The 27,455-nt window shown below is 50.9% G+C and overlaps 13 protein-coding genes across 13 annotated transcripts; 7 read left to right on the plus strand and 6 right to left on the minus strand.

Moving 5' to 3' along the window:
* Positions 1–1,060: 1,060 nt before the first annotated feature.
* On the minus strand, positions 1,061–2,318 carry JN550_008997 (uncharacterized protein; the record flags this gene model as incomplete). The annotated part of the gene is made up of 3 exons (XM_049321021.1): positions 1,061–1,398; positions 1,452–1,785; positions 1,842–2,318. 3 exons carry the CDS (start codon positions 2,316–2,318, stop codon positions 1,061–1,063), a joined length of 1,149 nt encoding a protein of 382 aa, XP_049169113.1.
* Positions 2,319–3,619: 1,301 nt separating this feature from the next.
* Positions 3,620–4,401, minus strand: JN550_008998 (uncharacterized protein; the record flags this gene model as incomplete). Its single annotated transcript, XM_049321022.1, has 3 exons — positions 3,620–3,772; positions 3,851–4,294; positions 4,351–4,401. 3 exons carry the CDS (start codon positions 4,399–4,401, stop codon positions 3,620–3,622), a joined length of 648 nt encoding a protein of 215 aa, XP_049169114.1.
* A 728-nt stretch (positions 4,402–5,129) lies between these two features.
* Positions 5,130–6,149, plus strand: JN550_008999 (uncharacterized protein; the record flags this gene model as incomplete). The annotated part of the gene is made up of 4 exons (XM_049321023.1): positions 5,130–5,403; positions 5,471–5,730; positions 5,785–6,032; positions 6,092–6,149. The coding sequence occupies 4 exons, from the start codon at positions 5,130–5,132 to the stop codon at positions 6,147–6,149; spliced, it is 840 nt and encodes a 279-aa protein (XP_049169115.1).
* A 98-nt stretch (positions 6,150–6,247) lies between these two features.
* On the minus strand, positions 6,248–6,880 carry JN550_009000 (uncharacterized protein; the record flags this gene model as incomplete). The annotated part of the gene is made up of 1 exon (XM_049321024.1): positions 6,248–6,880. One exon carries the CDS (start codon positions 6,878–6,880, stop codon positions 6,248–6,250), a length of 633 nt encoding a protein of 210 aa, XP_049169116.1.
* A 2,407-nt stretch (positions 6,881–9,287) lies between these two features.
* Positions 9,288–10,304, plus strand: JN550_009001 (uncharacterized protein; the record flags this gene model as incomplete). Its single annotated transcript, XM_049321025.1, has 5 exons — positions 9,288–9,574; positions 9,634–9,703; positions 9,844–9,887; positions 9,957–9,985; positions 10,027–10,304. 5 exons carry the CDS (start codon positions 9,288–9,290, stop codon positions 10,302–10,304), a joined length of 708 nt encoding a protein of 235 aa, XP_049169117.1.
* Positions 10,305–11,176: 872 nt separating this feature from the next.
* Positions 11,177–12,074, plus strand: JN550_009002 (uncharacterized protein; the record flags this gene model as incomplete). Its single annotated transcript, XM_049321026.1, has 4 exons — positions 11,177–11,339; positions 11,398–11,519; positions 11,608–11,901; positions 11,970–12,074. The coding sequence occupies 4 exons, from the start codon at positions 11,177–11,179 to the stop codon at positions 12,072–12,074; spliced, it is 684 nt and encodes a 227-aa protein (XP_049169118.1).
* A 1,519-nt stretch (positions 12,075–13,593) lies between these two features.
* On the minus strand, positions 13,594–14,580 carry JN550_009003 (uncharacterized protein; the record flags this gene model as incomplete). Its single annotated transcript, XM_049321028.1, has 1 exon — positions 13,594–14,580. The coding sequence occupies one exon, from the start codon at positions 14,578–14,580 to the stop codon at positions 13,594–13,596; it is 987 nt and encodes a 328-aa protein (XP_049169119.1).
* A 623-nt stretch (positions 14,581–15,203) lies between these two features.
* On the minus strand, positions 15,204–15,698 carry JN550_009004 (uncharacterized protein; the record flags this gene model as incomplete). Its single annotated transcript, XM_049321029.1, has 1 exon — positions 15,204–15,698. The coding sequence occupies one exon, from the start codon at positions 15,696–15,698 to the stop codon at positions 15,204–15,206; it is 495 nt and encodes a 164-aa protein (XP_049169120.1).
* Positions 15,699–17,119: 1,421 nt separating this feature from the next.
* On the plus strand, positions 17,120–18,964 carry JN550_009005 (uncharacterized protein; the record flags this gene model as incomplete). Its single annotated transcript, XM_049321030.1, has 4 exons — positions 17,120–17,324; positions 17,375–17,823; positions 17,876–18,004; positions 18,056–18,964. 4 exons carry the CDS (start codon positions 17,120–17,122, stop codon positions 18,962–18,964), a joined length of 1,692 nt encoding a protein of 563 aa, XP_049169121.1.
* Positions 18,965–19,726: 762 nt separating this feature from the next.
* JN550_009006 (uncharacterized protein) lies at positions 19,727–22,003 on the plus strand (the record flags this gene model as incomplete). The annotated part of the gene is made up of 5 exons (XM_049321031.1): positions 19,727–20,023; positions 20,074–20,639; positions 20,690–21,011; positions 21,067–21,547; positions 21,603–22,003. 5 exons carry the CDS (start codon positions 19,727–19,729, stop codon positions 22,001–22,003), a joined length of 2,067 nt encoding a protein of 688 aa, XP_049169122.1.
* Positions 22,004–22,275: 272 nt separating this feature from the next.
* JN550_009007 (uncharacterized protein) lies at positions 22,276–23,917 on the minus strand (the record flags this gene model as incomplete). Its single annotated transcript, XM_049321032.1, has 2 exons — positions 22,276–23,278; positions 23,331–23,917. 2 exons carry the CDS (start codon positions 23,915–23,917, stop codon positions 22,276–22,278), a joined length of 1,590 nt encoding a protein of 529 aa, XP_049169123.1.
* Positions 23,918–25,222: 1,305 nt separating this feature from the next.
* JN550_009008 (uncharacterized protein) lies at positions 25,223–26,059 on the plus strand (the record flags this gene model as incomplete). The annotated part of the gene is made up of 1 exon (XM_049321033.1): positions 25,223–26,059. One exon carries the CDS (start codon positions 25,223–25,225, stop codon positions 26,057–26,059), a length of 837 nt encoding a protein of 278 aa, XP_049169124.1.
* Positions 26,060–26,732: 673 nt separating this feature from the next.
* On the plus strand, positions 26,733–27,335 carry JN550_009009 (uncharacterized protein; the record flags this gene model as incomplete). The annotated part of the gene is made up of 3 exons (XM_049321034.1): positions 26,733–26,974; positions 27,051–27,181; positions 27,244–27,335. The coding sequence occupies 3 exons, from the start codon at positions 26,733–26,735 to the stop codon at positions 27,333–27,335; spliced, it is 465 nt and encodes a 154-aa protein (XP_049169125.1).
* Positions 27,336–27,455: the final 120 nt, after the last annotated feature.

Consider the following 27,455-nt stretch of genomic DNA (forward strand, 5'->3'; position numbering starts at 1 on the left):
GCTTTTCAACGCCGTGGATCTAATCGCATTTCAACCCGTGTCTTGAACTCATACGAGTTACTGGAGTCTTGATTCCGCACTAGTAACCCGTTGCTATCCACAGATAGCCGATACCGATTCCGATTCCATTGCGGGGGCGGGGTGGTGGGGTGACCTGACGCCATCTGAGTGGCGGGCCTGGCGGGGCGTTCAGTTGTTGGACACCAAGTGGTGCAATTGATGATCTGATGGATAGCAAAGCAATCGCATATTTGTGGTGAAAGGGCTTTCCTTCAGGGAATATGTATACTGCGCTCTCTACATTTTGCCCATGCCATCTAAACAGCTAATATTAATTGCAGTCTGCCGACCAGGGCCTCCGAACGGTTTGGCCTTGCCCGCTCCTGAGCTCCTGATCTTCACTGGTGAATGCAGGCACGTACATATATCTACTGAAGTATATGTAAATCGTAAACCCCAGCATACATTGACTTGAACGCCGGGTTGTTGTAAGGAGCTTCTAGTGGTGTAAGGGCTATAACCTAGGAGATAAGCAACAGAACGCCGTGGTCGTCACGCGAGCAAGGCACTTTGCCAATGTGTATTGTCTACACTCAAATAAATAGTATGATTCCTTAGTGACTCTTTTAGGATAGGACTTCATGACCTAGGCACTGTCATTCTTCAGTGGGTTGAATTATGTGATAGGGACAAAGTGGCCCCAATAGCAGAACTTCAGGCCTCAATAGCCCCATGTTGGGCAAGCACACGTTTGCGCTAGCTCGCTCCGTCCGGGGTTGAGCGGGACCACCTTGAAAGCAAACACTTGCCCTAGAGATATTCTCTGGACGTGTGTATATAAACAAGGTCTGCTCTAAAATCCAGATTCATACAGAAGGACGCCTATACCGTCTTGAAATGGGTATCTATCCATTTAACGCCGAACCCGCAAACCGAACCCTATAAACCAACGTCAAACGCCCATTGCGTCAGGCAAGATACCGCATCAAGTTGCATCTGCGACCTATACCGGACGCGATACAGTCACAGTCAGTGCCAGTCGACCAAGGTGCATCTTGGGTCAGGTACGCCTTCGGCGACTTGGCCGAGCCTCGGTCGATGGTTCCGAGTCATGGCCCCGTTCCCTCGGCCTGTGGCGTCGACCGCCGCTTGAGGGCCCTGGCGACGGCGAATGCTGGCGCCCATAACGGCTGTGGTGCCTGTGCTGGTCTCGGTGCACATTCACGTCTGCACCGCTTCGCTGTTCCATGTCCATGTCCAAAATTCGGTGGGCAAGATCTAAAAAGTCTTTCGAAGTCGCCGGTCCAGTCGGACTGTGACGACTAGATCCGGCATGACTGAATGTCTTCTCGTTCCGACCCGTTACGGAGGTAGGTTTTTCTCGCCCATCGATTGACGCTGGGCACAGATCAGTGTTAGCTATTGTCGAAATGACCTCAAAGCATCCGTACCTGAGTCTTCAAGCGAATTGTTCATATCGTAACTGTATTCTGTATGCCTGGACTGCTGCTGGAGCTTCTCCTGAAGGTCCCACCCGATGGCAAGATCTGCCTCTAGGCCAGGCTTGACCCGAAACGAGCATCCTGAAACGCGATATACCTTTCCGCGATTATTCACGATGGTTGTCAACCGCAAGTCGATTACGAGCCTTGGGGGTGTTGGATTCCCTCCAAGTCCGCACCGTTCGACGATCTCTGGGCGGATGTAGCTGGTGTGCCCGTTCCTCTTCACGAAAACTACAGGTTGCGGTTTATTGTTCGGTAGTGGGATTTCAATTGTATCTCTCTGAATCAGGGACGAAATTAGCGAGGCGTCACTTTGGGTTGCAGCTACTAACTTACCGAATCATCAAGGCCTAGACTACTCGGTTGCGCGCCGTCCACCGAGGAAGGGTCTGTTTCTGAGCTACGTCTCGAAGGGGTTTGTGACTTGTTGACGGTGGGCGACGAACTCGCAGCTACCGATCCTTCGCCAATGGAGTTACGGTAACGCTTGCTGTAGTAGTTGATGCACCTGCTAACGTAGTATGTACAGACTTTGCGTTTCTCATTTTGCACAACCGGAAAGTCCGAGACCCAAGTGTGCCAATGCTTTAGATCGATCTCGGTGGAGTCTAACTTTTCTTCTTTCGCGATCCGTCGTTGGATTGCGGTCTCGATGCAATCAAGCACAGTGCCATCTTCCGCTTGGCCAGGCTTTTGATCCTCTCCTATGTCTGCCGGTAGCTGCTGTTGCTGCTGCTGCTCTTCTCCCAGGCAGACGTTTCCTGTCGGGGCGTGGCGGTCCCGTTCTTCCGCTGGTTGGGCCGACGAACTCATCTAGGTGAGCTGTGCGGCCACCTGTACTATAGGCGGCCTCGCTCGATCGCGGTCACAACAAGCGGGAGTGGTGAGCGGCGCCGGCAGTGCAACATACTCGACGGTGTTGCGCGCTCAGCCTGGGGAGGGGGGGGATGAAGTTTGTGAAGGCCGGTAAGGGCGAGAGCAGCTGTATTCCGTGAACAGTCTGAGGAGAGATGCTGGTCTTCGGAGCGACTTGGCTGTTGATGCTGGGGCGCGATATGGATCGAGTTGTGACCAGAACGACGGGGACGATGCTCAGGCTGCTTTTGGGTGTTGAGCGGCGACTGGACTGTTTCCCGCCCAGTTGGTCAGTTGGCCCCCGATGCGCTAGGTTTCGTGACCGATAGGCAGGTTGCTGACCCCCGGGGCCGCTGCGTGGGCTAGGCTGGTCGGGCGCGGCACCCACCCCGCGTGCTTGCAACACCATTTGCTGGTGTCCTGGCTGTTCGCGCTCCGACTCTGACCCGTGGATATGGCGGGGCACATCCCTGGTAATCCCCAACGGGCGCTTGCGGCTGCCGCAGCGTGTCTCGGCTTTCACTTGTCGTTCTTATGTCTTGTGTCTTGCGTTTGTTTCTTGGGCTGGCGTGTGACGTAACTACCGTGGTATAGCACTTCCAGGGTTGGTAGTGCTAAGAATTAGTGAGTCGATCGGATTGATAAGCGCACGAACACGGGCTCTGCTTTCGAGGGCTTTCAGTGCCCCACAGGCCCCAGGACAAGACATCCCTCCCCAGGGGCAGTTGATCCAGATGCTGTGTAACTGACTTCAAGGTACCTACCTACCGGTAAGTACCCAGGTTCTAGCATCTGACAGTTGATACCGTCATCTCGGCACATGGCTGCCAGGGTTCGGCTTAAACAACGCCAGTTGGGTGACGGTGTAGTCCTCTTTGGCTAGCTGCTGGTAGTTAGAAGTCACATGGTCAGTGGAGAAATGTCGAATGGCGGGGTGTAGCCGGGTCTTGCTTCAGGACGAGAGACAGGGAGCTTTCATCTTCGTGGTGACTACTCGCTCTAAGGCTTGCTTTCTCCACCACGCTTTCATGCCACAATAAGTCTCTGATTCTTTCATATCAACAGGGCATGATTTCTGGGCATTTCTATGAATAACTCAACATCGGACTCAATTACTATGGGTTCATCTCTCGATGCAAGTCTTGTAACACATACCGCACCCGCCATTGTTTCTCTGGCCTGTAGAAGAGTGCTCGTGCACCTCAAGCACCCGCAGAATTACCTCCTCATCGTTTGTGGGTCCAGTCTTTCGCTTCTTTTCAGGATGCCCGTTTCTTCTCAGACGAGTTCCCCTTATTCTTTGTCTCGCCTCCATGACTCCTGGAAGCCTTTTCTTGGCTCCGGGCGATCACTTCAGCAGACTTTTGCTTGTGTGCTGCCGAGTTCTCTTTCATCTTGTCTCTTTCTTCTTTCTATATCAGTCGTTAGACAACATTCGCCGATAGGTAAACTTGAATGACGTCAACACCGCCGTGCAGAATACCGCTTACCGTCAGCTTTGTCGCAACGTACATGCGCGCGTCTCCAGTCCGTGGCGCGTCCGCGCAAATCTCGCTTGCACGTCCATACTTGGTCACGAACTCGTCTCCCAACACCATCTGGATCGGTGCCTTCTTAGATGATACGAAGAAGATCTCCTGAAAGGTAATTCTCCCTCGCCCGAACCACGTTATTGATGCGCGTTGCTCACAACTGAAAATCCTGCCATTCATATCCTGGAAGTCGCGGGCCTCGCAGGCCTCGACTAGGGAGTCGAGCTTGCAGCGCTCGATAACATGAGGGTGAATCCAATTGACCGTCGAACCTGTGTCCTCCTTTACCTTCACATCGTATTTTTCTACTCCTCGCTTGCTGCTGTTTAGAACAACCACCCACCACTCTCTGTTGCCATATTGCGGTGTCCGACTAGTACTCCCAGAGCTGCTGGCATTCACCTTGGGCACATGAGCTCCCATACTGGCCAACATCAAACACCATATGGGCTACTTACCGACTCTTGTGGGTCATGGTCTCCTTTTCCCTGGACTGGTCCGTGATCCATTGTAGAATGTCAAGCTGTCGAAGATGCCAACGCTACTTCATTCGTGAAGGTTTATGCACCGTCTCGACCCTGTGCTCCCCACCCTACTACGGATACTTCCTTCCCGCCTTTCCTGAAGCTATACTCTCACTGGACAGGTTGTGTGCTCGATAAGAATGCTAGGGGTTTAGTTTATCCGAGAACCTTCACACGGTGACTCAAGTGTCGAGGAAGAGAAGTAAGGCGCACAAGGATAGCCACGTACAAAAGGCGCATATAAAGGGAAGGCCTTTACTCTTTATGCCCTTCAGCGTATCCTCAAACATGGCGAAGTTGCCTGGCCGAGGCAGACTCGAGACTGTGTGGCTTTGTCCTGATTATAGAGCCTGCAGTAAGGCTGCATCGTGTACGGGGATTCCGATTTGCATCAAAGTGCGGATGCGTCAGGCTGTGGCCCAATCTAGCAACTTTAGTTTGGAATGTACTGGACTGAGTCTGCCTGGTCAAAGTGGCTGCGTGAGCCCATTTTCATTTGGGTGGGCGTGAACAACACGTGAATGGCTGCAGTATACATGTACTGTGGTATTCCATGCAAGCCATGTGTAAAGAGCTCAATGGCAAGTAGCCTTCGCATTGACGCCCAGCACAATGTGTATCACAATAAACATATAGCCAGCAGCAGAAAAGCCGGGTTTGGCATCAATGCTTTTCTTTTTCTCTACAACGCCTTTGTCGTTGCTAGAAGCATCATGGAAGGCTATTGCAAAGTTGCCCGTTTTATGGGCAGGCAAGACGAGTATGCAATTTTCCGACGTTTCAGGGCCCTCAATGCCCAGAATCTACTGTACCTTCAGGCTGAGATTACACATCTAGAAGCCCAATTGTACAGCCTCGCCCAATCCAACAGTCCCGACCGCATTATTTCCAACCAAGATTGGTGGTCGCTTGCCCACAGTGAGGAGCCGGAGGATTCTGAGCAATGGCACAAAATTCTGGAAATTCGTGAAAAGCTGGAGCAGTATAGTTCGTTTGCGTTACTTCTCCGCTAGTCTTCGAACTGGTCCACGCTAATCATGGCCACATTATATAGATGAGACCATCCTCAAACAAGCCCGAATAGCAAAGCTTAATCCGCCCGTAGCTTACGACCGGGAGTTCCTCCGTCTGTGGCTTGCGCGACCGGATATGGGCAACTTTCCTCTTCTTGGTCTTGATCAAGAATGCTATACCGACAAACATGATGCAGATCTCGTCGCGCTTCGCTCGCGCCCTGCTCAGGATATATTCTCTCGCTGGTTTACCTACTGCGTAATACCCTGGTGGCATCACTTCGTTGGTGAAAAGTTTAAAGTACGAACTCACTCCTACCTGCCGCGTTGAATCAGCGCCTGAAGATCATCATAGGCCCCTATCGAGGATGGGCTCGACGAAGGTGTGTATCGTTACGAGAATAGCCTTCTCGCAGCCACAGTCCGTGTCATTACGACAGTCCTCGCATCTCTGTTTCCGGTATGCTCCGTCACAGCTCTTTACTTTATAGAAAGCAACTTTATCCGGCTGGCATCCGTGATCGTAGCTTCAGCTTTCTTCGCGTTGGCTTTGGCATTGATGACTAATGCTCGGATGATCGAGGTGTTCGCTGCTACTTCTGCGTATGTATCCGATACCGCCTGTTTAATTGAATCTCCCTCCATGCTCATATTTGTCCTAGTTATGCGGCTGTTAATGTAGTATTTCTTACGAATGTAGTTTACACGGTGGGACAATGATTTCATGGGGTCTATGTCGTGAACTAGCCTTGCAGTTCGTGGCACTGTGGGTCTGGGGCTTCGAGACGATACTATAGCATTGACCTATTGTCTAATGATTACACACATACGAGTAACAAAGCGACAGCCACAACACTATAAGCAAGCTTCTTGGTCTCGATACGAGACGCCGCATCATTCGTCGAAGAGCTTGGTTGGGAAGTCCCAGTCGTCGATGCGCCACCGCCAGTCGTTGGTGTTGTCGCCGTGGCCGTCGCCGCACCCGCCAGCTTGTCCACCCCTGAGGTAATCAAGACGGCCTGCAAGCCCGGAAAGGCAAATACATTCTCTGTGAACCGGCTTATCGGCGCCACGGGCACGTATGTTACCGTCCCATAGCTTCCACCCGAGGACGTGGTGCTCTCCGACTCGACGCACGTGGCCTCCGCTGAACCCTTGAAGCTGCACGCCCGGTGAACTGACGTCCCGTCGTTGTCTGCGTTATACTCCTGGTACCCGGGGGCCGCGGTGACGCGGGCGTACTCGGCGCGTTTGGAGCCGACGCAGAGGGCCTTCACGCAGTCAAGCACGTACGTCGTCGCCGTGGGGTTGGCCTCTACAACATAGCCCGTCCCGCCGGTGGAGACGCCGGGCACTGGGGAGTTGAGGAAGAGTGAGACAACGGTGGTGGTCTGGGAAGAGACGAAGGTGGCGGCGGAGAATAGAGAAAGAAAGATGTGGTGAGGGAGCATGTTTACGAACCTCCAACGCCCGGGCCAGCGTTCCTATTGTAACTGAGGTGGGTGGAATGAATTGACTCATGTCAGGAATTAAGGCTGGAGATCCACGGATTTGTAAGCTTATTCTTCAACCTCGTTTTAAAATTAGCAACAACCTCTAGCGGCTGATGCTGGTGGGGCGCTTATACCTAGCCTGCGGCACGGCACAGTAGTGCATTATCGTGCTTACTTTGTTCCTTATGAAATCTAGTCAGAGGCATCGAAAGTGTTAATGCAACTATTGACACCGGTTTTTAGAGGGAGGGAGCGGGGGCTTGGTTGGTGGCTGTTGCAACAATCAGCCACTGACTGAATTGTTTCTTTACGATGGCCCTGTTCACATTTACATATTCACTCGTTTTCTGATCAGCTTATACTCCAATTGAGCAAAAAAGTAGAACAGTAAGAGAGGGAAGCAAAGGAGCCATGAAAACACACAAGTTGCTCAGGTTTACCCAATTCCCACATGCTGTGCCAAGGCCATATCTAGTAAATCCCAATACTAACTGAACCTGCGGGCCTTTCCAATCCCAATACAGTCATTTCCAAGAGAGTATGAAGCAGCAGTATACGTGAGTTCATTATAGGTACGCAGAGACCCAGAGATGTCACACATACACCCCTTACAGAACAGTTGTTATCTAAAGTTAGTTCCTCATAGAGAGAACCGGAGCTTGCTGTCTTGAACTTTCACGACTTCCTGTGATACTCCAGCTTGAATTGCGCTGCGCTGCATAGAAAGTCTTTCATCTCAGTTCCAGCCTAGTTGCTATGTGATCGTGAGTGTGAGTTATTTTTCCAATGGACTATCTCACTAGCGTCGATATCACAACATGTCATTGATTTTGCATATGCGCTCAAGTGGAACTTTGATCGAAAAGGTCAATTACATTTCCATCTGAGATGTGTACTCAAGATGTTCTCTCAAGATGGCCTTGGATATCTCAACAGACGACAGACTCTAATTGCTATTGCTCTGAGATCCACAGGCGCCCATGGCTCTCTGCTACAGCGTATCGTGCCTTTGTGCGTAACTCTCCGACTTGTGGCGAATCGATCTGGCTTTGACGCCTGGCAAATTTGGAACAAAATCATTGCCAACAAGGAGCTGGTACTCATGTCCCTCTAGTTCGACTTAGGCTCCTATCATGATACGCCAAGATAGAAGACTATCCAAAGCTCCATGTCCAGAAACTAATGCCGAAGATTGCTCTTTGGCTGAGGGATAAATCCTGAAGCATATGGGTGCTAACAGTATGGTTATCAGGGCTCGGGGTTCTTGCCCAGAGTCTCTTGTCCATCACACTATGATGGGCCACCCAAAATAAGGATTTTCTTTTCGTAGCTCTGATAGTAAAAACCGATTAGAGAAATGAACATAAAACTACAGCAAATTCACTTATTGCAAGTAAATCAACACACGCTGCAAACAGGCCGTCCTCAAACCTCAAAGCTGAGGTCCCGTGAAACCATATCAAACATGCTGTTATGTGACTGTCATGTGGCACCACTCCTTGACCTGGTGTTCTTCCCATCGAAGGATATATGCGAACTACAGAAACGCGGAGTACAGCAAAATTGTATCGCACCAAATGAAACTTTGCTCCGAAGCCAATATTGCATGGTTTCATTTCTTGAACCACCTTCCGCTCAGGCAAACGAAATGCCGTATTCCCTGCTTGGCTTTGGATGTCGGCTGAGGTAGCTTGTTGTAATCTTGTACTATGTACTGTTCCTAGAGTGCAAAACGTGAAAGCTGAGCCAAAGGAATGATGCGCAATGATACCCTTCTTTCTTCAAATTACGCCCAGTGGCCAAGTTCAAGAAGTAAACTCAGCACAACTGCGCATCGGCAAAACATGCCGGTCCAAGGTAACATCATTCACGTCTGATTGTTGTTATGTGCCTTTTCTCCACCTCTCGATGTCCTTGCTGGTACCCACTAAAGTTGATGGAGCATGGTTCGATTCTGCTAGGACGAAGGGATGTATTTTAACTCAATGCCAAGCTCGACCGACCCAGACATCGTGGACGATATGTGCCTCCGCATCTAGATTTGGAGTTCCGTTTTATCTTGGCGTTCTTGGTGCGCTAACCTCCAACAAGTTGAACACGCGAACTTCGGAGGTTTTGGTGCCATCCAAGAGCCGTGATTGGTGGATTGACAGCCACAAACGTTGCATTGTTACCTCTGGGCATTACCTGTACATTTTGCACTAAGATGGCTAGAGCATGGAACATACGGATTTCCAAGATCTGCCTGAGAAAGGAGATGACTGAGGCTTTTCGAAGATATATCACTGCTTATCCTGATTTCAAGTTATACTGTTGACGGCGGCAGCACCATACATCGCCACCACATCTCAAGAACACATTCAGGATGAAGTTCTTTCCATCCGTTCTTTTGGCCGCGTCGGCTTACGTTCAGAGCGCTTTGGCTCTACCAGCAAATATTACTGATGTGCAGGACCTTGATGAACGATCCGCGGGTCTTGTCGAGCGCACGGCAAGCTCGACGGGCACCAACAATGGGTACTACTACTCTTTCTGGACAGACCATCCCAACTCGGTGACCTACACCATGGGAAGTGGTAGCAGATACGACGTTTCATGGTCCGGAGACGGCAACTTTGTTGGCGGAAAGGGCTGGAACCCAGGCTCTGGAAGGTGGGTCATGATCTGCATGATCGTCGTAAAGCCAGAATAACAGAACTGACCAAATCCAGGACTATCAACTATGGAGGATCGTACTCGCCCAACGGCAATAGCTACCTTGCTATGTACGGTTGGACAAAGGTGAGATCGCTTCTTATAACGTAACCGCCAGGCCCACCACACAGGCTTTAAATGCAGCCACTTTCCAGTTTCCACCTAACTATACTGCTTTGATATCACGCTTTTATACGATTCTCAGTATCTGACTCGGTTATTTTTAGAACCCCTTGGTTGAGTACTATGTTGTTGAGTCATACGGCACCTGGTAAGTCTTTCAATGCGCCCCTAGAAAATGATGCTCCACGAACTCGATGATGGCTAACTCTTCATATAGTAAGCATTTCGAATGGCATTTAGGCACATGTAACACTGCCGCTAACATTAAACAGACAATCCGGGATCAGGCGGCACGCTGATGGGTACCGTCACAAGCGACGGCGGTACTTACAACATCTACAAGTCCATGCGTTACAATGCTCCCTCCATTGAAGGAACCAAGACCTTCCCGCAGTACTGGTCTGTCCGAACATCGAAGCGGGTCGGTGGCTCTGTAAACATGCAGAACCACTTCAATGCGTGGGCTAGCAAGGGCATGAATCTAGGCACTCACGACTATCAGATTGTTGCAGTTGAGGGTTACTACAGTAGCGGCTCCGCTACCATCTACGCCCAAACTTCTTGAGTGACTGAAGTTGGTGGGGTATACGGCTACCACGACTAATGTCAGCGCGAATGGAGTAGTTTTATAGCGGTTGTATAGGTGACTGTTGAAGGAGACGGCTTGCAGTCGACAGTAGCGTTGTTTTCTCCTTTTGTTCACTTACATAGTTATGACGAATGAGGTTTTCGCGCCAAGAGTTCTCCTCAAAATTCGCGTTGCTTCCCCTATTAGGCATTGATCCATGCATCACACAAGCCACCTCACCCGCACTTTTCACAGCCTTCAACCGACAAGACTAAGAAAATTAGTCAAAATAAGACCTGGCATATCGGAGAATAAGAATCCTTCATACCACCCACAAGCTTGTAGACTGCTAGTCTATACGAAAAGGGGCTACAAACTGTTTCAACCCCGCATTGAGAGGTTGCACACCAAGTCCTAAAGAGTTCTGAATGTTGAGCATTCACTCGCAGTTTCGATTATATTCGATGAAGCAACCGAGGCTCAAATATTCAGTGCCCTGGCCGGCAGGAAATGACAACGATTCTTTCGATGGACGAAATCTCTCCGTGAGCTGCACCAAACTTTAGCTGGCCCTAAGGACGCTGATAGTACGTCGTGGGAGTAAAATGGACCGAGTCGAATTAGGCAACATTTGCGACCTCGGCATCGCGCTTTCGCTGAAGACCAGCACTACTGCGCAATAGAACGAATCATCACGAACGCAGTCTCATGGCTTGCTTTTCGCAGATACATGAGCCTCGGCAAGGCGCTGTAGATGGGGATTATAAATTGAGGGCATTTTCTCGAGCCAGAAAGTGTCATTTGAGATCGAGAAACCCAACCATACTTCACTATACTATATCCACGCATTGCTCGTCAATCATTCCATCATGCAAACCCAGTGGACTCTTCAACTTGGCCTACTGCTGATTGGCCTTGTCACCGGTCAGACCTGCCCTGAGATTCCGGATACTGGCGTTACCATTGGCGATCCTGTCCCTATCAAGCCCGAGAATATCCCCAAAGGATGCTCGGACTATGAGATCCTCGTTGGTGTGTATCCCCTTGCTCGACTCAGGGTCTTTTTTCACAAACTAATATGGGGCTCGAGCTCGTGGCACTAGCGAGCCGGATTACGTAGCAGGCGGTGGCAAGTTTGGCATCATTGTTGGCGACCCTGTCGTTAGCAATGTGACCGCCAAGTTGCCAGGTGCCCGAGGGTATCCAGTTCAGGTGAGCATGATCCAGTCTCTGTTTCAGCTTTATCCAAGTCAAAGCAATGAGTGTAAAATGCGTTTGATCTAATGACCTCTCTTTGCAGTATCCTGCAAGCTCAGCAGTCATCACTGGTACTCGCCAGGGATCACAGGACGTCGTCAACCGGCTCAAAGCCCAGGCGGCCGCTTGCCCAAGCCAGACCTTTGCCCTAGTCGGGTATTCTCAAGGCGCGGGGGTAATGCACGCAGCTGCAGACGAGATCCCTAAGGCGCTCTACCCTCGCATCAAGTCTCTTGTCATGTTTGGCGATGGTTATAAGCGATTAGGAAGCACACTCAGTCGTTTCCCTTCTGGGCTCAATGAAAAGGCTCGACAAGTGTGCGCTACTGGCGATCCGGTACGTATATGCAGCCTCTGGCTCTGTGACAAGTTTGCTTCCCCGGGCTAACTGATTTGTACTTACAGGTCTGCAATACAAGTGGCGAATGCACATACTATCACTTGACTTATATCCGCCCAGAGTACATCGATCCAGCGGTTGACTTCATTGTCAATGCTTTCAAGAACTGAAATGTTGTGATATGCAGCACTTATGTCTGGCCAGTATGGTCATAGCAACTGTGATGACACGAAGGCTTTCTGGCAACTGGGAGAAAAACAAGGAAGTTAGGGCTTTGCGAGTCATCACCCTTCTACATGTTCAGAACGTATAAATCAATTCTGTTGAAACACTCATTTCCCCGGTGTTTCCCATAAATTGAGCTTTAGTGACATTTAAGTGGTTTGTTTCCATTGGGAAATGTTGCGGGAAGCGAAAGCTATATGGCCTTTGGCCCATTGATACGTGAGCATTGCTCGCCATGGACTCAAGGAGCGTGTCGTTGGTGCCAATAGTGTTTCGACCCATTACGAACGAAAGAAGCGGTTCCCAATTTTTGATTAGACTGAATAGTCTCTTTGCCTATCACGGCAATAATCAATTTGCCCGTGGCAACATCACCGCCGTCGAATATCTGTCTCAATGGTTGGTAGCCAGCTGGTGTAAAAGATGGGTAAGTTCGCAGAGCTAGACAGTAGACTAGGGCCGCTGTAGCTAATGATGTACTTGCTGAATGTCTGGCGGCGATAGTAGAAAGCCTTCAATACCGTATCAGCTTGCAGCGTGGCTACCCGGTTCAAATTATGCATCGTATTGGTGTCCACTTCCTCGCTACAAGACCTGCTGGGGGCACCTGAATCCTTGAATGATCATCTCAACAAAGATGTCTACGGGTGTTATCTATCGCGAAGATCTGAGTCGAGCATCGGGAGAGTCAACGACAGTGTGATCACGGCGCTGAATGCGCAGACAGATGATGTTCTAGGTGCCTTCAAGGAGCATGAATGTATCTCTAAAATTACACCGCCTCTATTCAACGCCTCCAGGTAGCTGATTCCATCCAATGGAGAACTGGATAATATCACGAAACGTTATGGTCCACGGAGCAGTTGCGTTCGAAGTGCCGCAATGGCTGTAATTGGTAATGGTTCCGCTCCGGAAAATCAGAGCCATTGCATCACTTCTAAAGTGGAAGGTCGACGGACCCTCTCAGAGCGCGTTGGCTAGGAACAATGACCATTGACAGAACCAATGCACCGGCATTCTGCGCGGGCCAGACCTCTACCTCGAAAGCCCTGTGTTTAATCCCAATCAGTAACTGAATCCAGCTTAGCCAGCACGCAAGGGCCTCTGACTGCCCATCCGAATCTCATAGATTCCACATCGTTTGGCTATGGGACGAACTGCAGAGAGCGGACGTTGATGGTGATGATCACACGCACTACCTGGGGCTGTGTCATCAAGTTGCCAATCGACCCCACAACAAAACGGAAGATTAACCTTAACATAGAGGTGAGCCGACTCCAAACCCGAAGCCACTACCTTTTCCTGCAGATATTTCATCAAGAGATCCAATGAGGTCTGAGCTGGTGAAGAAGGGGGCGGAGCAGAAACGGAGGACAGATCCGCTGGTGATGGCAATCGGACTTATTGTCATTGAATGACGTTAAGTGTGCTATGCCAACGAACACGCGGGTCAGATGAAGCACACTACGTCCTGGCTTTGTTGTGTGCTCTCCATTTGGCCCAAGCAACAGCAATGTTCAAATCAGTGTCATGCTGTTCTTTTGGCACGTAGTTCCACCGATTGCCTTCTGAACTCCACCCGCGATTAGGCAGGAAAGCCTCGAGCATGTAGTAGTTGTCTCGAATGAAGGGGAGATCCGCCGTTGGGGGCCCGCTTCGCGCAAGAAACTGATCTGTTCCAGAGTCGATATCCTCTTTCGTCATTCGGAACCTCCGCCGCTTGTTTCCCTTGTTCGCGGCGTGACGGCTGATGGACCGAGTCGTAGACTTGAGGTGTTCCTCCAAAAGGCGAGCATGCCACAGGGGACTGTAGAGAGCTTTCCTGACGATGGCCGCGTGCTTCTCGACAAGTTCCTTGTTCCACTCTGGATGTGTCCCACGAGGGATCATCGGAATTGGTTCCCCGGCATCCAGGTCGTTCTGCCAGTGCGCGAAATCGGGGATGATGCAAAGACAGGTCCAGCGGAGGATGCATATGAAACAAGTGCAGATCAGGTTTGGGTCCAGAGGTTGGACATGCTGATAAGGCCTTTTGAGGGCCATTTTCAGCTCTGATCGGTCCATGCTGTGCAAGGCCGGGTAAACCTCTGGGTCGACATCCTTCAGAAGAACAGGCGTCTGGAAGCACCTCTGAAGGCAATCGTATCGAAAGTCGCATATGACCTTCGCGAGTCTGTCGCCATCTTGTGTGACGACGGTGTGGTACTCCCTGCTCACACGGCCCAAGTTGAAGATGTCACTCGGACGACAGAACTGCAATATTCCCAGAACCAGCTCATACGGAAGATCCAGGAGGTGGCGATGCTGTGGTTTGGGCTTTTTCGCCTTGAGCTTGTTCTTCTTCTCGGCGCGCTCAGTTCGCTTTGATCGCTTGGTCAGAGGCTCTGTCTTGTCCTCCAATGGGAGAAGTGGAGGCAAGTCGTCATCGCTAAACTGTTCAATTTTGCGCATCGTGTAGCCTGGCGCAGACCCCTACAACAACGAGCGATGATGGCGGTTTCGTAAAAGACGGTACTCCACCACTCTCAAAGCTGCGCCCAGGTCATAGTTGAATGTGGAATTGGGGTTTCACGGGTGCGCCAGGATGAAGTCATTTGCCAGTCGCCATAGTGCGGTTGAAGATCGTCGCCACCGAAAGAGGGTTGACAGGTGGGGTCGGACTTAGCGGCGTCCAGGCAGACTGTGCCTATTCGGAGAATTTAGCTGGCGACAGAACTACATTTGGAGTATAATTCAACATGACCGAGGACTCGGGCTTGACAAGATTACATGGTGATTTATATAAATTTCTGGTATAGTAACCTGTGAGGATTATCCACACGTATTTCATTGATTGAAGCTTATGCTGTAATTGCAGCACGCAGGTATTGCCCCCCCAAATGTAGCCCTTGGCCCGCTGCCCATCAGCCCAAAGCCGTCCCTTGGCCTTGGCTCCCTACTCTAAGTCCAGTTCCAGTTGCACCCGACAGGGCTCGCCTGGTGTAAACCCCACGACATGATGGGAAATAACTCCCACGCCCTTTCCCTCCCGCGCGAGAGGCACAGTCGCGGAATAAATCCAAGAATGTTGTGCTTTATAGACTGATGAAAGTTCCTCCCATGATAAGAACGATGGCGATGATCACCAGGGGCATCGTAGGTCCCGTGACGCCGATTCCTGGCGCTTCCAGGATGGTGAAGTCGGCCACGATGCCGTTGGTGAAGTTCGCCGCAGCACCCGCAAAGGCGATCTCGCTCAGGTTGCCGCACTGCTGGTTCAGGTTGACGTCCATCATGAGACCCATGAACTTGGGCGACTGGGTGTCGAGGATGGAAGAGGCGGCATCGGTGCCCATCGGGGAAGAGCGGAGGAACGCGGCACGGTAGGTCGAGTTCAGCCCCACGACGGAGCGGTTAGCCACCTGTGCGTAGTTCTGGCAGATGGGCGAGATGAGGGCGTTCGCATTGGGGCTCTGTCGCGGCGCGAGAGCAGCGTCGACGTTCATGGCCGCGGCCAAGACGGACATGTTGAGGAGGGCGAGCACCAGGACCAAGCAGGTCCATGGTGTGTACGACGCGGTGCCAGCCATTCTTGTGGAGCGAAGCCGGGGAGATTGGGAAAGAAACGAAGATATTATTATAAAATCTGAACGCCGTGGCCTGCCACACGAACGGAAAGCGAATGTGAAGGGCAACTGACAACGGGAGAGGTCAACTACTCACGCAGGGAAAGAAGAGAGCAAGAGGACTACCAGAGCCAATGGTCTGGCATGGTGCCACGGGGGCTTATGAAGGTTCGACTGATGTCGCGTTTCGAAGTGCAGTCTCATCCGTCCCGGAGGCGACACAGCCATCATGCTTCAGGTCCTATGATCTGATGTAGCGATCAGATGGGCGCCGGCAGGGCGCTTACGCTGATTGGGCCCCGGCCCCTGTCAGCGGCCCCGGGCCCACCCACTTGAGGCTGACACTCGACGGTAAGACACCCCTCCTTGTCTGATGTGCCCTGTCGGCGGGCGCCGCTTCATGCTGATTTGACGAGCTTTCGCCTCCAGCGACGCTGCCCATTCCCGCCATTCTGCAGCAGCAGCCAGCCCGACAGCCCGACAGGCAAGGCCCATGTGCGCAGAACTGAGGGATCCCCCAACCGGCGCCGTGGACGCGACCCTGGCCCAGGGGGTAACCGAGAGCTTGGCCTAGGCTATTCAGTGGAGCCCCCTACCGCTGTTCTCCTGCACCGCCCGTGGTCCAGCTGCCCAATGCCTGTGGTCGCCAACCAAGGTTTGCCTCGTGGGATGAACCACCATACGACAGACCTACGTCGTATGTTTGACAGCTCATTCATAGGCAATCATTAGATAAGCGCTTTGCATGTCCAGTCACTCGTGGCAACAGCTTGTCGTCACAGAGGCTAATTACGTGGCGCATCTTCGCTTTCCCTTTCTGTATCCTTAGCACTCTGCACGGCCCCGTTTAGCCTGCCATCGAAGCGCCGGCCAGTGGTTGCGCGTCCTAATTGGATTCTTCAGCACAAGCTTAGGTGTTCATTGACCCCAAGTTACCCTTGGCACAGGTGATTCACGATCGGTCCACGATGATAGTTACTGCACGAACTTGCGATGACTTCACCCTCTTCCTGCTCGCCGAATTCTCTTTTGCCGTTTGAACGGCAGCGGCCATTTCTACGCCGGGTAGCCCGGTAGACGTGATAGAAAAACGGTATTGCGTGATGCCGCTAGCACTGCACGGGATATCATGATGCGAAGTCCCACCGACAACAACTGGGAAGCCAGAGTATTTCCTCAAATCATAACCTATTGCGATATTCGCTGTGGATATACATGCAATTGTAACCAGGCATCTGAAAATAACGTCAAATGTCGATATGATCTGTTGCTCAAGATGATATAAACTTGTAGTCGCGCGCCATGGGCAATGGGCAATTCGCGTGTAATCGCCGGCGTCACTGCTACAAATCGACTTGTGTGTACCAGGTCTCAGCACCGCCGTGATGAAGCTGTTCAGCTACATCGTCCCTGTGCTCGGCGCGAAGCTCGCGAGTGCAAGCACGGGGTTCTTGACCCAGGTTGACGCGCGCACTTGGACCTTTGGGAACGATTTGTGGAATGTAACCCAAGGCTCAGTCTATGCGAACAAGGCATACTACAAGGGCCAAGAGCTTGTCGGCTCTGCCGTGGGGCATTACGCGGGCTACGGTGAGGCGATAAGTGGACCTGGAATGCGTGAACCATCTAATGCTGCACAGATGGAGAGAAGAACTTCGAGTGGACGTCTGCAACTATAGCTGCCGAAGGAGACGACTTCATCGACGTTAGCTTCTCGTCCACCGTTGGAGACCTGCACTGGGTAGTGTTCGACGGTCTTGCCGGGTCATACCAGTATCTTGTGAATCGCGGTCTCCCGGATTTGAGTATTGTCAGGACCCTCTGGAGGCTTGACCCGGAGCTGTTCCTCAATGGGAGGACGTACCTGAGAGATCAGCCGCTGCCCGACTTCGCTCTCTATGCGAACGCCACCAAGGTGCAGGATGAAACGTGGGAGCTGGCAGATGGCACATTCATCACCAAGTACGACTTTTCTGATTACGTACGAGACCGTGATTTCTACGGTATCTATGGCCCAAAGGTGGGCTCGTGGTACATCCACCCGGGGAGAGATTACTATAACTCGAATCAATTGAGTCAAACGTTGACGGTAAAGGTTCAATACTCCCTACAAGTCATACTTATCTAAGTGTCCCATCCAGGTCCATCGGGAGTCAGCTACGGGCGACTCAGTGCAGCTCAATGTGGTCCAGGACACATCGCACTTCCGGCTAGGCAGCGCAACACCTCAACCCAAGGGAAAAATATGGGGCCCCTGGCTTTGGTATCTTGTACGTCAATCAGCGTCAATCAGGCCTGCAGGCTGCTGACATAACCGCTAGAATGATGGTTCCGTTGAAGATGTTGAAAGACAACGACAACTCGAGCTCCAAAACTGGCCATACTCCTGGCTGAACGACACTGCATATCAAAGTCGCGGCGAGTTGGTTGGCTTGCTGAAGCTTTCGGATGGTCGCCCGGCTTCCGGGGCAGCTGTCTACCTAGGCGATGTCAACGCCACCACGAGGCCGCTTGTTCAGGGAAGCAACTACTACTATACGACATACGCTAATGAGAATGGGGAGTTCTCCTTCGCGGATGTTCGGACTGGTGACTATGCTCTATACGCCTGGTCAAACGGCGGTGTCTTGGCAGATGTCTACTCGAACTTCTCAAGGAGCGCTGTGTCGATCTCCGAGGTCAAGAAGTTAGATCTTGGTTCCCTGACTTGGGCCATTCCAGAGGGACGCCGACCCATCTTTCAGATTGGAGACTTTGACAAGAAGGCTTTGGGTTTTACGAACGGTGGACCTCCGTACCAGCACGGGGTTGCTGACCAGAGTCCAGCCAACCTGACTTACACAATCGGCGTTTCGAACGCGTCGGATTGGTACTACGCGCAGTCGCTCATCGGAACGTGGACGATCGAGTTTGAATTGAGTGCGCTCGATATCTCAAGCCATGCTAACAGCACCGCTGTCTTGAGCATCTCGTTAGCTGGCTACTCGCAGAGTGCCGCGCTTGACCTTGATATCAATGGACAGCACCTCGCCACTTGGAGCAAGGACACTCTTGCCAGTGATCCAGCTCTTTATCGCTCAGGGAAGACTAGCGGGGAATGGCGGTTCTTCCAGTACGAGGTCAACAGCGGCGTGCTTCACGAAGGGACAAACACCGTAGGATTCACAGTGACGAGATATACTCAGTGGAGAGGTTTCATGTGGGATAGCGTTATTCTTGAATGGGCGTAAGCGGGTGTCTATGACATCTATATTTTACTTCATAATACAGCTGAACAAATCAGTGCTAGAAAATCGTCGAGTGCTGCTGAGCCGTAATGTTGTTGAATGTACGGGGCCGCTTTTGCGCTGAATGTTTTTCCTTGGGTACATTTGCCCCGTAAGCGGCCTCGACACAGACTCAACATCGGGTAAATAAGCTTTCTGCCTTTCAACAGTTCTTAAAAACGGCATTTCAACTCGCGCAACTGACTCCAGTCAAGAGAACTGAGTGCTCCAATTAGGGCACCACATCCATCCGCTATCCGATGGAACAAACCGCGCCTCCAAGTGACAGCGGTCCCTACGTACAGATGATTCTGGCTGGAGAAGCCTTAAGCGGGGTCCTTTTGGCCGTGCATCCCGGGCGCGGGGCTGGCAGTCGGCCGGATAATGCTTATCAGTCGAGGATACTCCATCTCCTATCTGAGGGGATCTTAGGAATGGGCAGACTAACGAGAAGAGGGGCAAAGCTTCACACACACCAATGACACGCGCCAGCGCAGAGCTATGGCATCTTATCGAGGCCTGGCGTATGTAGTGCGCTGTGGTTGGTTGGGCGGATAACTTTTCCAAATCGGGATGTGGCAGGCCCATCACTCGAGCGTGTGTATATGATGGCGATGGCTTCCCCTATTGCCCCTTTGATGATGAACAGGGACAATTACCATTAACGAAAATAAACCCAGCAGATCGCAGCAGCATCGTCATAACATTCTATCTCATTGCCTCGAAATGGTCTCCGCAACAACTGAGTTGCATCCACTGGATCCGCTCACTTCGAGTGAGATCGAGACTGCGATCAACATTGTGAAGAAGGCCCACGGCGATGTCTTCTATAATGTGGTATCTCTCCACGAGCCGCGCAAGGCGGAGATGTCGAAGTGGCTAGAAGACACAGCGGCGCCAAAGCCCACACGAATCGCAGACGTGGTTGTCATCGCCAAAGGGGGCAAGGTCTACGATGGTTTAGTTGACTTGAAGGACGGAAAGATTACAAAATGGGAGCTTCTTGATGGCCTCCAGCCTATCGTACGTACCTGCATGCCAAGAACCACTGACCTTGGCTAATCCATCAACAGATCACAATGGAGGAACTGGTGGCTGTAGAGCACGTGTGTCGCAAAGACCCCAAAGTCATTGAGCAGTGCGAAATCAGTGGAATTCCTAAGGAGGACATGCACAAGGTCTACTGTGATCCCTGGACTATCGGTTTCGATGAGCGTCATGGAAACAAGGTCCGCCTGCAACAGGCGCTGATGTATTACCGCCCCAATGTGGATGACTGCCAGTACCAGTATCCCTTGGACTTCTGCCCTATCTACGACGCAGACAAGGAGGAAATCGTCGCCATTGATATTCCGAAAGTACGCAGACCGCTCAGTAAAGCACCAGCTATCAACTATCACCCAGCAGCAGTTGAGAAAGCTGGCGGCTACAGGCAGGACCTGAAGCCCATCAACATCACACAACCCGAAGGCGTATCATTCAAAATGACTGGACGGGAGATTGAGTGGCAGAGTTGGAAGTTTCACATTGGTTTCAACTACAGGGAAGGTATTGTACTCAACAACATCTCATATAACGAGAACGGTACCGTTCGGCCTATCTTCTACCGCTTGTCGCTTGCCGAGATGGTAGTTCCTTAGTAAGTTGCACCCTTGAAAAGTCATTAGTCTGGATGCTTACCGCAAGTAGTGGAAACCCAGAACACCCTCACCAGCGTAAGCATGCATTCGACTTGGGCGAATACGGTGCTGGATACATGACCAACAGTTTGTCGCTTGGCTGCGACTGCAAGGGATCAATCCACTATCTCGACGCAGAGTTCCCATCCAGAAACGGGGGAATTAGGACCATCAAGAATGCAATCTGCATCCACGAAGAAGACGCCGGCATCTTGTTCAAGCACACGGATTTCCGCGACGAGTCGAGCATTGTCACTCGCGCGCGAAAGCTCATCATCCAGCAGGTTTTCACTGCCGCCAACTACGAATACGCCATCCAGTGGATTTTCCACGTAAGATTTGTCATTCGCCATCAACTAGACTACACTTTACTAATACTCTCAATAGCAAGATGGAACTATCCAGCCAGAGATCAAGCTTACCGGCATCCTAAACACGTACAGCATGAATCCCGGCGAGGACACCCATGGCTGGGGCACACAAGTTTACCCCGGGGTCAACGCCCACAACCACCAGCACCTGTTCTGTCTCCGTGTAGATCCCAATGTGGATGGACCTAATAACACCGTGTTTGTCTCGGATGCAGTTCCCTCCGATGCACCTGTTGGCAGCCCAGAGAACTTCTACGGTAATGCCTTCTACGCAAAGCGAACCAAGCTGTCGACAACGGGCGAGTCCAAGACGGACTACGAAGGCAAGACGGTCAGGACCTGGGAGATCTGCAACACCAACAAGCCACACCCTGTGAGCGGAAAGGCGGCATCGTACAAGCTAATCAGCCGTGAGGTGCCGCCGCTACTGCCAAAAGAGGGTTCATTGGTGTGGAAGCGGGCTGGCTTTGCAAGACACGCAGTGCAGGTCACCAAGTGTAAGTGGCCAGATTGACACGAAAGAAACAAGCACAGCACTAACACCTCAAACAGACAGCGATGACCAACTTTGGCCTGCAGGTCGCCACGTCCCCCAGACCTCCGGAGAGCCCTCCCTTGGTCTTCCAGAATGGATTGGCGACGGCACCGAGTCCATCGACAACACGGACATTGTTCTGTGGCACACGTTTGGCGTTGTTCACATCCCGTCGCCCGAGGACTTCCCGGTGATGCCTGTGGAACCCATCACGCTACTGCTGAAGCCGCGCAACTTCTTCAGCAACAACCCCGTCATGAACGTCCCGCCCAGCTACGCCAGCACACCTAGCCAGGTGGCGGCTGGCAATGCCGGAGTATACGATGCGACGGACAAGATTAGCAAGCTGGCTTTTACTAACGGCACCAACGGCACCAACGGCAGCTGCTGTGCCAGCAATGGGGCCAATGGCCATTAAGACCAGCTATGAAGTATTACTGTAACGATTGATGTGATATTTAAATTTATGACTTATCTACAAGAACAAGTATGCACGATGGTAACCATCTCAATAGCTACTAATATACTAGTTCAGTTTAATATTTTTAAGTCTTTTCCAATGTGTTCATGGGTTTCAAGCCACAAGTGTACCAAGCAAGTTGCGTGGAAAGATGAAAAGGTATCCGGATGGAGATTAGCACACCGAGATATCAATAACAGACAGTATGCCGTGACTGAGGTATGCCACGTTCACGGCTCATACAAGAAGCATCTCGCATCCATCCAGTTCACGTCAGTTGGCTCCATTACTGGCCGCCCGTCATCGCCCTGCCCCGGCGTTGCACCCCCTCCAAATACGGCGACTTTAGCCATGTCCCAACCTGGGCCCTCACTGGGGTTCTTGGCAAAATCTGCCCAAGCCTTCTCCATCGCTGCGCTAACCTGGATTTGAAATGTCGTCACGTTGTCCCTATCATAGGTACCGAATACAAGTGGGATTTCAGACGCGTGGTATGCCCCCGGAACAAGCTCTGAATTAGCGAAGCTGGCGTCGAAGAAGTATCGCCAGGCCGGGATGCCAGCGGTGGTGGAGTCCTCATAGACGAACCTGGACGGGCATGTAAAAGAGGACTCGCTCATGACCGCAGTGGCGCGGTCCTCTTCGGATGTGATATTTCCACCCGGTACAATTGGGTAGTAGGCTAAAAGAGCCTGCGCAGAGGCATGGCTTAGCCCGTAGTGCGATTGTAGGAATGCTGTGGCGCTGGTCACGCCGGTCGTATAGATGGCGCCCTCGTCATGATTGCTGCCTATCAATATGGGAACACGTGCCATGAGCGGGTTTTCTTCTGTCGAGTTAAGTCGATTCCGGCGAGGTGACTTGCTCCAGGTGGCTCCGTCCTGGACTGGTGGGCCGAACCAAATCACATGGTTCTCAGAGGCTCTCTTGAGAGTCTTCGCCGGCGTCGCTCGCATGCATTTATACACCTGAATAGCATTGCCCGTGCAGTTGACGACCTCGGCTAGGGAGTTCCATGCCCATCCAGGACTAGCAGCTGCACCATTGTACGTCGCTTGTCCAGAGTCCATGATAGCTGCACGAAACGGCAATGGGTCTGGCGGTGCGGAAATGAACATATCGACAATGGCGGCACCTGCGCTTTGACCGATCAATGTGATCTTGTCGGCGTCACCACCAAACGCTGCGATATTGCGACGAGTCCATTCGAGAGCCAGACGAAGGTCAAGAAGCCTAAACAGTTCTATTGAGAAACATGTTATTAATTTAGTTGTGAGGGGCTTACCCTAAGTTCTGATCCGGTGCCTTCAGCTCGGGGTTACCTGGAAAACCGTGCACATTTAGTCTATAGTTCGGGCTGACGAGGATTACGTCTTGGTTGGCGGCAAAGCTGGATCCGTCGTAATTGGGATTACAATTGGACCCAGTCCGGTAGCTTCCCCCATATATCCAGAAGAGAACAGCTTTCTTAGTCTCGTTTGTCGCAGGCGCTGGAGCATAGACATCAAGCGTCAGACAATCTTCGCTTTCCTCAGGCGGTGGAGCGCCTCCAGTGACCAGATTCATCAAATTTTCTCGGGTGTCGTCAGAATATATGTAATTCTGGTAACAGGCGCGATTGTACTTTATGGTAGCATTGTATGGGGATTCCCATGGTGGAGGCGGCCTTGATGGGCGGAAGCGCTCAGGTGGAGAGGCAAAGGGAACGCCGAGGAACTTGTGAACTACGCCTGTTTCCAGAGGTAATACTGCGGTTGTGCCAATGATGACACCCGAATCTATTGTAGCGGTAGGCCAATGACCACTATCACTAGAGCTCTGCGCATGAGCCAGTGACGCCTTTAAAAGGAGAAAGATGATTCTGTGGTACATTATGCTGGCAACATATTGGGTTCGACTTGGCATCACTCGAGACAAAATCTGCTTTGTCGGTATCGTTAGACGTGAGCAACGCGACCTAAATCCAGCCGTCCTTGGAAATAGTTTGAGAGCAATCTATTCCGCAAATGGGTGAAACAGAACTCCTTATGATTGCAAGGATAACAAAATAAACAATTGAGCTCGAACGCATAACTTCTGGAAGCTTATTAAATGGCATAGGTAGTCAGGGGCTACACGTCAATATGCAACATTGAACGCTGTTTGCGCAGCCACTGAATGCATGTTTACCAATAAGCTTACCATACTACTCCATAGAACAGACAGTTACGCTCTTGATATATGCAAGGTTTGATGGAGATATTAGATGAGGGGCACATGTCCCACATGGGTCTCGAAATGGTAACCCTATCCGCATAAAAACCTACCTATCTAGGAAGGTCACCTCGCCAAGACATTTTTTCAAAAGAGCGCATATTCCATTTCGAGAAGATGCCTAACTAAGAAGCGTCGCTATACATTAAAAGGCAGGGGTGCCCAATTTCTTATCATGTGCTGATAGACTTAAAGAGGTTGTTGTGTATAGTGGTTTGTTGCCTGAGGCTTCCGTGTATCCACGGTTTACCCTGATTAGATTTTTCATTATTTGGGGTCATCATTCATGTTCTGAAAGATACTGCAACCTTACAAAGGATTATTTCTCCGGTCAGCGATGAAGGGTCCGTAATGCATTCTCCCAGATCCGTTCCGGCATTCTTATCTATCACAGAGCGTTGGCTGAGCTCATATTCTCGGACGATCTCACACGCGAAATATTTGAACTCATGACAGCTTGGCCAACATTCAATAAGCACCCCGCTTTTGCCACCTTTCACGGTTAATATCATGAGTTGGTTGGACCCGCCGTTCAGCAAACATGTCCTTGCATTCTTGAGGCTCTGGAATGTGCTCCTCTGCACTCACAAATATGATGCAACAAATGAACTTTCGTGGATGATGCATTCGTATCTTGTTCCTTCGCTACCAAATTTTTGATGTGAAAACCACAGTCAAAATTGTAGTAATGACGAAATCCTCGGAGCGACACACACTAACGCGCGCTGGTAACGACCTGGAGGTTGACAGAGCGGTGGAAAAGTGTGGGTATCTTCCGTTTCAGCGCCCCAAATGGGGTCTCTATAAGCAACAAACTGTGCCTCTAACAAATCTCACCGAAGGACTACAGGCTTACCGTTAGGAACCATAGTCACAAAGGCTGTCCCATGGGGTGCTTCAGCATGGACAATGACATGCAAAGTCATGGCGGAGCTAGCTGATGGCACTCCGAAGCAGTATTTTCTCAAGACAGCCCAGGAACACGGCGCCGTCATGATGGAAGGCGAGTTCAATTCGCTACAGGCTATCGACCGGGTAAGCCCGGGTTTCGTACCTAAAGTATATGGTTGGGGAAAGCTCGAAAGCTCCGAGGAGTATTTCCTGATCATGGACTATATTGACTTGAAGATGGCGCTGCCGGACCCCGAACGATTCTGCCAAATACTCGCCGACATGCATCAGAAGAGCGAATCCCCGACTGGAAAGTTCGGGTTTGTCGTGCCCACGTGCCATGGAAAGAACATACAACCTAACAATTGGGATGGCTCCTGGTGTAAGTACTTCACACGTCTGATTACCGCCTTCTTCGATATCGATATCAACGTCAATGGTCCTTGGAGAGAATACGAGGAAGCGTTTAGCATTCTGAAAACCCTCGTCATTCCTCAGATCCTAGAGCCGCTGCAGGAAAACGGCCTAATCTTGAAGCCGTGTCTTGTCCATGGCGATTTGTGGGATGAGAATACGGGCGTTGACATCGATAGAGGCCAGCCAGTGGTCTACGATGCCTCAGCCATGTACGCACACAACGAATACGAACTAGGGATGTGGCGGAGGGATGTTATAAAGATTGGAGATGCACACTTTGAGCAGTACCTGAGGCATCTCCCGCCAAGCGAACCGGTACACCAATGGGACGATCGCAATGTGCTCTACTCGTTGAAGTTCTCCTTGGCTCACTCAAGTGCTTGGCCAGGTTCTACCGCTACCAGAGAGAAGTACGGAAGCCCAGTCGATATTATTTGGATCCAAGAAAGCTGACATAAATATTAGTATCTTGGAAGATATGCTGTTCTTGATCAGAAAATACTCGGAAGTCGAAGTAACTCGCGGAAACTTCGACATGAATAAAGTTAGCTCAGTCTTAGTGAACGGAGATGGTGGCGCTAAACGTCGTGCTGCCAAAGTTCCATTCGACTTGCAAACTATCCAGCTAGAGGTGGCGACTTCAATGGGAAGATATAATGATACACGAAGCGCCTAGATTATGGGAGAACTATATGGGCATGCTAGAGAATCTATTATATTCCGGGGTTTTCTTGCTGGATGCAATTGGCAGTGTGGTACTAGAATGTGTAAATTAGTCTCTGTTTGGGTTACTGCACTGACTGCCAGATTTTCAGCCCGTGAATCAATATATAGTAAATGAGCTAGCTGTCTATTTTGGATGGTGTAGGATAGAGCGTCAGTGTCGACAAATCGTTTACTTGCCTCCCAGGCACAGTGTTCAGGGGTCAAGATTGGCTACAGCATCTGAAGGTTTTTTGTTGAAAGTGTGTTCACTCTGGGGAAAGTCAGGATGCATTATGATTCACAATTCCTATATTCTATTTAAATCCGGCTTTCTTGTTCCTATTGTCTTCCTCATTCTGCCCCTGGATCTAGTATCCTGACCACGGGAACGGACACGATTCCTTGACCATTTTCATACATCATGAAGTCTGTAAACACCATTATTCTTATTGTTGGTCTCCTGCGGGCAGAGATTTGCCGTGCATACTACAAGGATGATTGCAAGGAAGAGATTGAGCTACTTGAATCTTTAGGTTCCGAAATCTGGCTAGAGACCAAATGTACTACTGACCAGCCGATGGGACCTCCCTGGGTCTGCGGGTGGCTTGATATCAATCACTGCATCGGCCTTAGCGCTGATAAGAAACTCATTTACCAGAAAGAGTAAGTCTCAACTCCTAGAACCAACCCATGACGCTTTAACTTGATCAAATCCCATTACTCACACCAACCAACTCAGCGGAAACTTTGGAGAACATTGTCAAGGCTGCGGGTTCTACGAAGATGACCCCACAGTCATGACTTGTGAATGTCTCCTCAGGACAGATCCAAACGGGGTCCAAGTCTGGGAAGCGGCTGAGATTGACACCGGTGAATATTCCCAGCCGTGGACTTGGCTCAAAATTAATGACCCTGACTGATCCTGTGGCCAGACTACATTATCAGTACTGATCGCGCGACGGGCTTCACCAAGTGTTTTGACTACACGGGAAAGAAGTGCCCCACCCCTCCAACTATCGCTTAAACATAGTGGTATTCAAGCCATCGAGGATAGTTCAGCAACATGGAGAGGATGGGGACATCTTAATGTCTTCCTTCTCTACTGGTCCAAGCAAATTATTGACTCGTGTTAATAGATTATGCG

The sequence above is a fragment of the Neoarthrinium moseri genome (genome assembly GCF_022829205.1).
Source record: "Neoarthrinium moseri strain CBS 164.80 chromosome Unknown scaffold39_Wmoseri_CBS_16480, whole genome shotgun sequence".
Taxonomy (NCBI): Eukaryota; Fungi; Ascomycota; class Sordariomycetes; order Amphisphaeriales; family Apiosporaceae; genus Neoarthrinium; species Neoarthrinium moseri.